At 34.6% G+C, this 12,809-nt stretch overlaps 1 protein-coding gene across 1 annotated transcript in view; it reads right to left on the bottom strand.

The window, feature by feature from the left end:
- Nucleotides 1-6,478: 6,478 nt before the first annotated feature.
- Nucleotides 6,479-12,809, bottom strand: part of GPR137C (G protein-coupled receptor 137C) — a 51,680-nt gene continuing 45,349 nt past the window's right edge. Inside the window, exons 4-7 of the mRNA XM_032623875.1 lie at nucleotides 9,502-9,651; nucleotides 8,142-8,267; nucleotides 7,854-7,972; nucleotides 6,479-6,789 (exon numbers count right to left, since the gene is read on the bottom strand). Coding sequence (XP_032479766.1) covers nucleotides 6,612-6,789; nucleotides 7,854-7,972; nucleotides 8,142-8,267; nucleotides 9,502-9,651 — 573 coding nt within the window. The 3' untranslated portion in view covers nucleotides 6,479-6,611. The remainder of the gene's footprint in view (nucleotides 6,790-7,853; nucleotides 7,973-8,141; nucleotides 8,268-9,501; nucleotides 9,652-12,809) is intronic.

Here is a 12,809-nt window from a genome sequence, read left to right as displayed (position 1 = left end):
AGGAAACAATGGCAAAAATCAATAAAACTAAAAGCTTGTTCTTTGAGAAGATAAACAAAATTGATAAACCATTAGCCAGACTCATGAAGAAAAAAAGGGAGAAGACTCAAATCAATAGAATTAGAAATGAAAAAGGAGAAGTAATAACTGACACTGCAGAAATACAAAGAATCATGAGAGATTACTACAAGCAACTATATGCCAATAAAATGGACCACCTGGAAGAAATGGACAAATTCTTAGAAAAACACAACCTTCTGAGACTGAACCAGGAAGAAACAGTAAATATAAACAGACCAATCACAAGAACTGAAATTGAAACTGATTAAAAATCTTCCAACAAACAAAGCCCAGGACCAGATGGCTTCACAGGCGAATTCTATCAAACATTTAGAGAAGAGCTAACACCGATCCTTCTCAAACTCTTCCAAAATATAGCAGAGGGAGGAACACTCCCAAACTCATTCTACGAGGCCACCATCACCCTGATACCAAAACCAGACAAAGATGTCCTCAAAATGAAAACTACAGGCTAATATTACTGATGAACATAGACGCAAAAATCCTCAACAAAGTACTAGCAAACAGAATCCAACAGCACATTAAAAGGATCATACACCATGCTCAAGTGGGGATTATCCAGGAATGCAAGGATTCTTCAATATACGCAAATCAATCAATGTGATAAACCACATTAACAAATTGAAGGAGAAAAACCATATGATCATCTCAATAGATGCAGAAAAAGCTTTCGACAAAATTCAACACCCATTTACGATAAAATCCCTCCAGAAAGTAGGCATAGAGGGAACTTACCTCAACATAATAAAGGCCATATATATGAAAAACCCACGGCCAACATCTTTCTCAAGGGTGAAAAACTGAAACCATTTACAGTAAGATCAGGAACAAGACAAGGCTGTCCACTCTTACCACTATTATTCAACATTGTTTTGGAAGTTTTAGACACAGCAATCAGAGAAGAAAAAGAAATAAAAGGAATACAAATCGGAAAAGAAGAAGTAAAACTGTCACTGTTTGCAGATGACATGATACTGTACATAGAGAATCCTAAAGATGCTACCAGAAAACTACTAGAGCTAATCAACGAATTGGTAAAGTAGCAGGATACAAAATTAATGCACAGAAATCTCTGGCATTCCTATACACTAATGATGAAAAATCTGAAAGACAAATTAAGGAAACACTCCCATTTACCACTGCAACAAAAAGAATAAAATACCTAGGAATAAACCTACCTAAGGAGACAAAAGACCTGTAGGCAGAAAACTATAAGACACTGGTGAAAGAAGTTAAAGATGATACAAACAGGTGGAGAGATATACCATGTTCTTGGATTGGAAGATATTGTGAAAATGACTCTACTACCCAAAGCAATCTACAGATTCAATGCAATCCCTATAAAACTACCACTGGCATTTTTCACAGAACTAGAACAAAAAATTTCACAATTTGTATGGAAACACAAAAGACCCCGAATAGCCAAAGCAATCTTGAGAAAGAAAAACGGAGCTGGAGTAATCAGGCTCCCTGACTTCAGACGCTACTACAAAGCTACAGTAATCAAGACAGTATAGTACTGGAACAAAAACAGAAAGATAGATCAACGGAACAGGATAGAAAGCCCAGAGATAAACCCATGCACGTGTGATCACCTTATCTTTGATAAAGGAGGCAAGAATATATAATGGAGAAAAGACAGCCTCTTCAATAAGTGGTGCTGGAAAAACTGGACAGCTACATGTAAAAGAATGAAATTAGAACACTCCCTAACACCATACACAAAAGTAAACTCAAAATGGATTAAAGACCTAAATGTAAGGCCAGACACTATCAAACTCTTAGAGGAAAACATAGGCAGAACACACTATGACATAAATCACAGCAAGATCCTTTTTGATCCACCTCCTAGAGAAATGGAAATAAAAACAAAAATAAACAAATGGGACCTAATGAAACTTAAAAGCTTTTGCACAGCTAAGGAAACCATAAACAAGACGAAAAGACAACCCCCATAATGGGAGAAAATATGTACAAATGAAGGAACTGACAAAGGATTAACCCCCAAAATTTACAAGCAGCTCATGCAGCTCAATATCAAAACAATAAACAACCCAATCCAAAAATGAGCAGAAGACCTAAATAGACATTTCTCCAAAGAAGATATACGGATTGTCAAAAAACACATGAAAGAATGCTCAACATCACTAATCATTAGAGAAATGCAAATCAAAACTACACTGAGGTATCACCTCACATCAGTCAGAATGGCCATCATCAAAAAATCTACAAACAATAAATGTTGGAGAGGGTGTGGAGAAAAGGGAATCCTTTTGCACTGTTGGTGAGAATGTAAATTGATACAGCCACTGTGGAGAACAGTATGAAGGTTCCTTGAAAAACTAAAAAGGGAACTACTATACAACCCAGCAATCCCACTACTGGGCATATCCCCTGAGAAAACCATAATTCAAAAAGAGTCAGGTACCACAATGTTCATTGAAGCTCTATTTACAATAGCCAGGACATGGAAGCAACCTAAGTGTTCAATGACAGATGAATGGATAAAGAAGATATGGCACATATATATAATGGAATATTACTCAGCCATAAAAAGAAACGAAATTGAGTTATTTGTAGTGAGGTGGATGGACCTAAAGTCTGTGATACAGAGTGAAATAGGTCGAAAGAGAAAAACAAATACTGTATGCTAACACATATATATGGAATCTAAAAAAAACAAACAAAAAAACTGGTCATGAAAAACCTAGAGGCAGGACTGGAATAAAGACACAGACATAGAGAATGGACTTGAGGACACAGGAAGTGGGAAGGGTAAGCTGGGACAAGGTGAGAGAGTGGCATGGACTTATATATACTACTAAATGTAAAATAGCTAGCTAGTGGGAAGCAGCCGCATAGCACAGGGAGATCAGCTCAGTGCTTTATGACCACCTAGAGGAGTGGGATAGGAAGGGTGGGAGGGAGGGAGACGCAAGAGGGAAGAGATATGGGAACATATGTATATGTATAACTGATTCACTTTGTTATAAATCAGAAACTAACACACCATCGTGAAACAATTATACTACAATAAATATGTGAAAAAAAGAAGAATCTGAGGAGAAGGTGAGAGGTGTTGTAAGTTATTTCATGCAAGAATTTTTCTCGGCTTAATGTGTGAATAAACATGTACTATCTAATAGCGTATTGGTATTTTAAATTATGGCATTTCATATCAAATTCGTGTATAATACTGATTAGTGTATACCACCTCCAGATGTGAAGTACATACAGTTATACACTTAATGATAGCTCAACTTAACATTTTTCAACTTTACAATGGTGCAAAAGCGACACAGGTTCGGCAGAAACTGTACTTCCACTTTTGAATTTTGTTTTTCCCAGGTTAGCAGTAGGCAGTATGATCCCCTCTGGTGACCTGGGGCAGTGGTAGCACTGCAGCCCCCAGGCAGCCATGCAATCAGAAGGGTAAACACACCACACACAACCATTCTGGACCCATAGGACCATTTTGTTTTTTTACTTTCAGTACATATTCAATAAATTATACAAGATATTCAACACTTATAAAATAGGCTTTGTGTTAGATGTTTTGCCCAACTGTAGTTTAATGTAAGTGTTCTGAGCATGTTTAAGGTAGCCTAGGTTAAGCTGTGATGTCCAGTAGGCCAGGTGTATTAGATGCATTTTCACTTACGATAAGCCAAGGAAGATCTGTAATTATAAGCTCACTGAAAGCAAACGGTCATTTGTAACTCCAGGTATTTTTCTCTTTTCTATGGTAGCACTAGGCTTCTTATCCTTACGTGATAGAAACTCAATCGGTGTAGTCTGTTAAGAGAGCTTAAGAAAACCAGACCTCCAGATAAAAGCACAAACACTTTTATTTTTAACAGTAGTGTTTTGTTACAATTTAGTGAAACAACAAATAAATACATTCATTGGCCACAGCTATACTTTTACAACCAGTTTAAAACTGATTATATAGCTGAGAAACACCATTAAACAATAAAAAAGGCAGCTATGCATAAAAAAGCCACTTTAGCTATAAATTACATTTTCCATAAAACTACTACCAGCTATAATGAGTGGCAAGAATTTCAAAATTAATGACCACCCAAATGAAACGATAAAAACAAGTACTGCTAACCACTGTAAAATTACACACTTAAGCAATGAAATTCTCTGTTCTAATTAAGGAACCAAAAAAAAGGTTTGAAATTGTCATCATGTGCTTCAGTGCAGGATGAACAGGGAATCGATAGCCCTTTGATTTTAAAACAACTCCTTCTTTCGAGACCAGACTTAAAGTGCTCCTAGTGCTTTGGAATTTTTAAGCAAAAACTGGGCCAGAAGTTTATCTTTTTTGTCTTTGGTGATATATTGTGGGAGATGTGTATAAGGAGACAAATGCAAGAATTCAGGTACCCTGGTCAGGGGTAAGAAATTTACAAATCTCAGATTTGGAAGAATCAACTAATGCAGCTGAAAGAACGAAGATATTTTATCTGAAATATTTTTAAAAAGTTACCTTTGCTTATCTGGTCAAATAGGAGCATTATCTAGGGAAGTCTAGGGAAGCTTTACTAGAAAAAATTTACTTTATCACTTTGAACCCCGAGGACTAACAAAGGCAACACAGATCTTCTCAGATAGTTCTAGATAATTAGATATCTAACATTATTAGGAAAATAAATAGCTGGCATTCTGAAAAGAAACCCAATAACTGAAGTCGCAATCAAAATATACTCAGGTAAGTGCATGTTATGTTGTTCTGTTACTACCAAGGTTAACTTCTATACTATAAATTTTTAAATAATTTGGTTGCATTGAGAGAATTTATTATAAATAAACCCAAAGTAACATTTATAAGTTTATGCTTTTAACTGAATTCAGAATCATTTTGTATGATAAAAAGATGAAATTTCTTTGGCTGTGTACCAGCCTTCCAAAAGATCAAAAGCATTATAAATTTCATTTTTTTTCTTGGGGTTTCACTTATTGTTATACTTTTATGAAGCTACTGAATCAATTAATCAAAAAGTTGAAAGGTAGTTTATGTAAGAGTAGAAATAAAACATAACTTTCCAATCAAAGTAAAGACAGAAAAGGATAGTTGTATTAGTTCCAGTTCTGAAGAAATAGATCAGCAAACAATTGTATATATAGTTAGTCATCTTTAAGCATGTTGTGACAACTTCCCAGTGTGCCCATTACCTTGGCATCTTGAGGTATTCAGCATCTACTTCTTTCCATATAGACACTGGTAGAAAGTGCATTTTAAAATTCTCTATTACCTTAGCCTACCATGTATTATTTTTTAGACCCAAGGTAGGACATCCAAGACAGTTTTAATGTAATTCTAAAAGTATTCCAATATTGTGAACCACTGGTTTTATACTTACCTAGTTAATACATTTACATAAGTTGTTCATTTAGTCTACTGCTGGAATTAATTTGAATTAAATTTAATTTGGCTTTTCCCATATACAAGATATAAAAATGTGAAAACTAAAGGAGGAATTACATGTCTTACAAAGTATTGCACTTGAGTTCACTGCAATAACGTATCATGATTTAATTTACCTGAGGATTATCCTGATTCAGTAGGAATAAGTAAGATTACCTATATTTTGTTTCAGCTAAATTGAATGCCTTTGAAAATGTATTCATGTTTTAACTCAGAATTATACATTTTATGAATAGTTCTTAAATGCATCTGTAAACTTGTTTAGTCCCAAGAAGTTTCTACCGAAATCTCCCTATGCAAAAATTACTATTGCTTTCTTGAAGAATCATGCTTAAACTACTACATATATCTTAATCATACAAAATAATCACTTGACCAAGTCTACTCAAAGTAGCCACATAATTTTGACTGGTATACTTTCCTTTTGAAGAAATGACTGTGGCTTTCCAAAGAACACTGCTGGTCCTCACTGTAAAGGATTACTACTGTCATTTGTTTAAAACCATTATTTGAATAATTTCAGTTGGTACTGTACAATCATGCTTAAAAGAACTATCTTCAGTGATTACATACTTTTTAGTAGATCTTTTAAAAGAATGGTACATTTGTATGCCTTCACTCTGTGCACTGTTCACACTATAAACTTTATTGGGTAAGAATTCCACATGGAGTACACTGCTGAACATACAGGCTTTGATTTTTGTAGGGAAATTGCCTCCTAATTTGGTGTACAACATAATATCCCAATGTGAACACTGGGTATGACTTTGGGGACTGCAGTGTACTCTTTCAGGACAAAGATAAAAGTGCAAATATGCAACTATGCATTTGACGTTCCAAAGTCAGGATGCTTGGAGGCCATCAAGTGCCTTAAGATCTAATCCCTCTTTTCTCCCGCTCCAAACTTTCCACTGCACTTCATTTTACCAGGACGAGGTCAAAAGTAACAGCCGTGTCCCCCATTGGACATGGCCACATTTCGAGGCTTTGTTTTCGGTTGCAACAGATAATGGAATGTTTATGTAGATGTAATTTAAACACACAGGATATACACATTCATGGAAAACAATTGAAGAATCACGACTTGGTAATGCCATCAGTTTTGTGGTGTTACATATAAGCTATGGTGATTGTTCATATCTAAATTACTACAAGTAAAGAGCAAAGGAGCAGTATCTGTCATAGGTCCATTCAGGTGGGGAGAGACTGTGTAACTGTTGCTGCCACACCCAGTCATGGTGCCATACCAGCCCAAACCTTGTGAATTTGATAAACTGCAACAAAAAAGGGCAAAAAAGCCAAAGGACTGTGATCAGGATGTAATAAGTCATGTTGGCATTGTTAGTTTTCAATGAATTTTATAATACAGTTAGTATCGAATATATTGAAATATGTTCTTTGCTAAATAACATAATGGTTCTCTACAAAATTCAATGACTTTTATCTAATATCCTTGATTCTATATCACATATTAGAAAATAATGAATTAATACCACTCAAAACTAGTAGAACTTGATTATCAGATAATAATAATAACAACATAGTGCTTATTATGTAGTAGGTTCTATTCTAAGCATGTTTGTGTGTGTGTATATATATGTATATGTGAATATACATACATATGTACAGTATGTTTACACACACACACACACACACACACACTCATTTAATCTTTACAGCCATACTATCAGATAGGTTCTATTATCATCCCTATCTAACAGATGAAAACAGACTAAAAAAACTGAGGTTAAGTAACTTGTCCAGATGAAGTGAGGATTATAGAAAATGCTACATCAAACTCAAAGCATTAAGGCTTTACATCAAACTTTTACATCAAACTCAAAGCATTAAGGTGTGTATTAAGGCTTTCTCTTTGCACTGCCACATAGCTAATGGTATGGACTTGCAAAGATTTTGGAACAAGTAGGGCACATGAAGATTTTTCTATGGCACTAAGCTTTGCAAGAGTTTATCTAGGGTTTTTCTGTGGATTTTGAACAGCAGACTAGATATGGAAACATATAAAATCACTATAATAGTATTTCTTCCCTGCTCACCAACCCCCATCAGCTCTGAACTAACAAGGAATCCTGCAATGAAATGGTACCATTTTACCCCCAAAGGCATTTCTCAAATAAAGGTAATATATGGGCTTAGAATCAGATGATAATTCTTTATAGTACAGGTCCCATCATGGGTTTAACATCTACTGTTCTAAGCTCCAATGTTAAATGATCTTATTTATTGACATGTATCAGCAAATCACCCTTTTCATATTTGGGTTAAAGCTTAGATTTGTTCTTTTGAATCTATGTCAGTACTAATTCAGTACATCTACCTTCCTTCTCTTGAACTTCCCAGTCTTGGCAAGTCATCATCACTATCATATCGTCTTGGATTGTCAAAGAAGTATGCTCTGGAACTGTAACTGTGACTATTTATCATGCCAGCAGGTGCCTGTGAACAAAGTATTAGATAGCATAAGAAGATTTACTTTTCAACTAGGAAAGGAGGCCTGGATCTATAATGCTTTTTAGTCTTTGCCAAAAATAGAAAATCAATATAAATGTTCCATTATTTTTTAAAATAAGGAGAACAAACATTAGGTAATATTATGACATCATACCAAGTTCTGGTTTAATCTCTGTGCCCGGAAAAACAGTACCACCGACCATGCTGGCACATGTTCCCACAGAAAGAGGACCATTCCGAATACTATATACTCTTCTCCACTTATGTCTTTTACATGAGCCTGTAAATAGAATATGGCAGAGCAATTTTAAAATCTGTTTTATGTGTAAGAAATCACCCTCCACAATCAACTTGCTTCAGGTAGGGTAAGTTAAAACATCAACTTACAAGCACATAAAACTCTAAATTAGTTTTCTATATTTTATGGTTTCTCATGTAGTGATATCTACCCTTTAAAGGTCATAAAAATGCTTTGCTATTAAGTAGAATAAAGAGGTACTAACTTTTTCAATACATCAATTTATGAAAATATTTTAAATATATGGGTAATGGGGTGACAGTTTAGGCCCCATAGTCTAAGGAGAATTATAAAAGAGACTACTGGTTCCAGCTGCTCCAAAGGCAAAATAATTACACTTACCCTGAGTTATACCTGTAGAGAAATGTAACATGCAAGTCGCTCAGCTCTGTTGCTACTTAAAAACATGCTTTTGGGCTTAAACTCCATGTTGGATTTGTTTCTATTCTAATAGATGTGGGAAGAGAGAAATGGGAAAAGGAGTGAAGGGAATCTGCTACATGGAACCACACGTGAAAATTCCTTCTTAGAAAGGTAACTGAAATTCAGATAAAATAGTATCCCACAATGCCTTAAATTCAGTACAAAGTTAAATTAATATAAATAAAGATATGACATGTACCCATGTCGAAATGTACTTCTAGGAAAAGGGTGGAGAATGCTGGGAAGTCAAATATGCATAGCTAGGACACCAGGAATCACTACAGAAAACACCTGGACATCCAAGGAACTACGAATGCTCTCCCATTATCAAGACTGATAATGCCAGATTTTCATAAGTCATACATCTAAAACTGAACCAAATATTTAGGTTACATGTAGCTCTTGGGTAAGAGAGAATTAATTTCATCCTAACAAATTAAATATATAACCATATTCACTAGCTAATGACAGGCAACCAATTTATCTAGAGATATTTAAATACTATCCTTTAAAAACTAGTAAAATAGGTTTATGACCAATAGATTTAAGGCACTGTTAGTATTATTAACAAAAAGAAAAGAAAAGACTACTTTGAGAGAAGTTCTCTCTGAAGAGTGATTTCAAGTGCCACATATAAATGAGGATTTTTAAACATAGAACTTTTAAGTATGATTACTGATAGTAGCTAGAGATTCCATAAAAGTGTTTGTAAGTCAAACACTTAAAACATTCTCCTAGTCAGGCCAACTTCATTATCATACACTAAGATTGGCAATACATGCTAGGTACTTACCTTATCTGAAAGATTATCCCAGCCATAATTAAATGGACTTTCTAATGTATCCTGAGATATGGTGATCACCACCAAATTATAACATGCTCTTGAAGAGTAGAGAAGAATGACTACAGAGCCTACGACAACAGTCTGGCACAGAGACATACCCTAAAAGAAAAAAAATTCATCATCATGAAACCCCACACATTTGTCATGACAAGCCATTCATCCATATACAATATAGTCACCTCTTACAATGCACTCCTAGAAAACACGGAGTGAGCACCAGTTGAAATAAACTCTTGATTATCTTGCTTTACAATTCCTATTTTTAGAACCACTTGTGTTTAAACTATCCTGTTAATACAAATAAGTTCTTTGCCAACTTGCCCAGTGGCAGCTGGAGGAAGATTTTTTTCTGCCAAGGTTACCTTAAGTAGTATAGGAATAAACAACTTGGCAAAAGATCTGAGCTTTAATTGATGTTAATCAGAGAGGTAGTTTTGTCATAATGAGAAAAGAATGGGAAATAAAAGCATTAGTCTATTTGACACAACTTAATTTCCAGTAAGATGAAAAACTAAAATAGAAATACAACTCCTGTGCTATTTGCTTTGTTCTATTAGATTCTGTTAGTTGATGTTATTCCTCTATTGATGCTGTTACGTTGATAACAAAATGATGCAGGCACCCAAATGCACTTTCAAATCCAAAATATTTTATTACTAAGCCTTTCACCATTTCCCCAAATACTGTAAATTGAGGGAAATTTGTCCTTCGTTTTTTGTTCAGAACTTTATCAAGAATGGTCAACTATTTCAGAAAGGCATGAAACTGACAACAATACTGCTTGTGGTATGTAAAGCACCAAAGCAACACACCTGTAACAGTGTGCATTTATAGCTGTCTCAGTCACAATTTCTATGTATAGATACAAGCATCTGACTACTACATCGCCCCAAATTTACATACTGAAATATTTATTAATTACTTTCCTTTTATTTCCTCTTTATATTACAGTTAGGGCAATTGCACTGAACATTTGAACTTGTGTGTGTAGGTATGTTAAACAATCTATTAATTTCAGATAGAAATAGGTTATTAAAATGTTATTAGAAGGGGTCACTGGGTTTGGTAGGATTGAGAACCATTATTATAGCTGATTTCCTTACAAGAACAACACATTTTAGAGGTATATGAGAAGAAAGCAAACTAAAAGATGAAATATATCTTGAAAGATGTTGAAATAGCAAGAGTACCTTCTCTGAGCTCACCTACTACCATAACAAAAAGGATGTGTGAAAATAAATAAAATTCTAGTAAGATTAAATTTTTTAATCAAGGCTAAAATTTTCTACAATGTACATTTTTATTTTTGTGAATCCCCCCCAAAAATGTTGTTAATAAAAAGCTAATCTAAAAGCAATCCAGTTTCCATTTTAAAAGTACTATATTATTAAAGAAAAGTTAGGTAGCAAGAAAAGTTAGAATGCTGTAAGCGTTACTGTCCTTTAATATAATCATAAGTAAATATACAGTCACTGCTTTGAGATATAAAGTGACTGCTAAAAATACATCTTATAATATGGAGATACTCTGCTTATACTTGTAAATACTATAAAAACTACAAAAGTATGAGAAAAGAGCAAAGAATAATATCAAAGCAATTAATAAAATTGCAGTCAAATTACATACATATAACAGAGAAAGAAGCCCACTGATTTAGAAAACAAAATAAGATCCTTCTCACAAAATACAGGATTACAAAACAAAAGATAAGGATTCAGCCACCTGGAAAGTGCTCTCGAAAAGTTAAAGAAAATCTTCCTAAACTGAAAAGTCATGACAAACAATTCCACTCAGGAGCAATCCTCAAGGAATGATTCTCCCTTCCTCCACCTCTGACATCTACATACCACATTTTTAGAAATTCCACACTTGACAAGTAAAGAAGAGTTAGACCTCACTCCAGCATGCATATCATTAACTAGAGTTCAGTATTTGTTTACAGGTATTTTTAGATGCAGATATGCAGAAACCTCAACTTACCATTCATTGAGTTTTGACAAATGTGTATACAAATAGAGAACATTACCATCACTTCCAAACGTTCCCTCACATCCCTTCCCCATCAGCCAACTCCCCAGCACAAATACTCTCCTGCTTTTGTCTTTTACCACAACTTAGTTCTGCCTACTCTAGAACTTCACATAAATGGAATCATAGGATATGAACTCCTTGTGTAGGTATCATTCACTTAGCATAATGTTTTGAGATTCATCCATGTTGTTGGATGTACCAGTAGTTAGGTGTTTGTATTGCTGAGGTGGACTATTAGGGTGACCAATTCCTGGTTTGCTCATAAGTTTCCTATTAAAAAAAAAGTTTCCTAGTTTTAGACTGAAAGTCCCACGTCCCCCAAAACTTCTCAGTTCCAGGCAAACCAGGACAGTTAGCCACACTAATTCCACTGTATAATTACATGAGTTTGTTTACGTGAGAATTTGTTTATCCATTTTTTCTGTTGATGGACTGTTTCTGAACATTCTTATTCAAATCTTTTTCTGGACATACGCTGCTTTCACTTCTTTTAGGTAAATACCTAACAGTGGAATTGCTGGGTGATACGGTAGGTCTAAGTTCAGCTGTATAAGAAACTGCCAGATCTTTTTCCAAAATGGATGTACTTCCAACAAAGTATGGGAGTTCCAGTTGTTCCAATTCCTAGACAACATTTGGGGCTGTCAATCTTTTTCATTTTAGCCATGCTGGTGGATGTTTTGGTTTTAATTTGCATTTCCCCGGGTGACTAATGATATTGTGCTTATTGGCCATTTGTATATCTTCTTTGTGAAAAGTCTGTTCATATCTTTGACCATTTTTAAATTGGGTTGTCTTTTTGAAAATTATTGAGTTGTAGGTGGTCTCTATGTATGCTGGAAATGAGTTCCTTATCAGATGTATGTATTGCAAATATTTTCTTGAAGTCTGTGGCTTGCCTTTGCATTTTCTTAGTCTTGTCTTTTGATGGGAAATTTTAAATTTTAATTAAGTCTAGTTTATGAATTTATTCTTTTGTGATTACTTTCAATGACCTGCCTAAGAGATCCTTGCCTATACCCAAATTGTAAAGAGAGTCTCCTGTGTTTGGTTTTAAAAGCTTTAGAATTTTTTCAGTTATATTTAAGTTTGCGATCCATTTTGAATTTGTGTGTGTGTGTATAATATGAGATGGAACTAGTTTCATTTTATTTCATGTGGATAACCAGTTCTTCCAGCACTACTAGCTAAAAAGATTTCCTTTCCCTTTGAATTGCTTTAGCTTC

This window comes from Phocoena sinus, chromosome 2 (genome assembly GCF_008692025.1).
Source record: "Phocoena sinus isolate mPhoSin1 chromosome 2, mPhoSin1.pri, whole genome shotgun sequence".
NCBI lineage: Eukaryota > Metazoa > Chordata > Mammalia > Artiodactyla > Phocoenidae > Phocoena > Phocoena sinus.
This window is presented reverse-complemented; position numbering and strand designations above follow the sequence as displayed.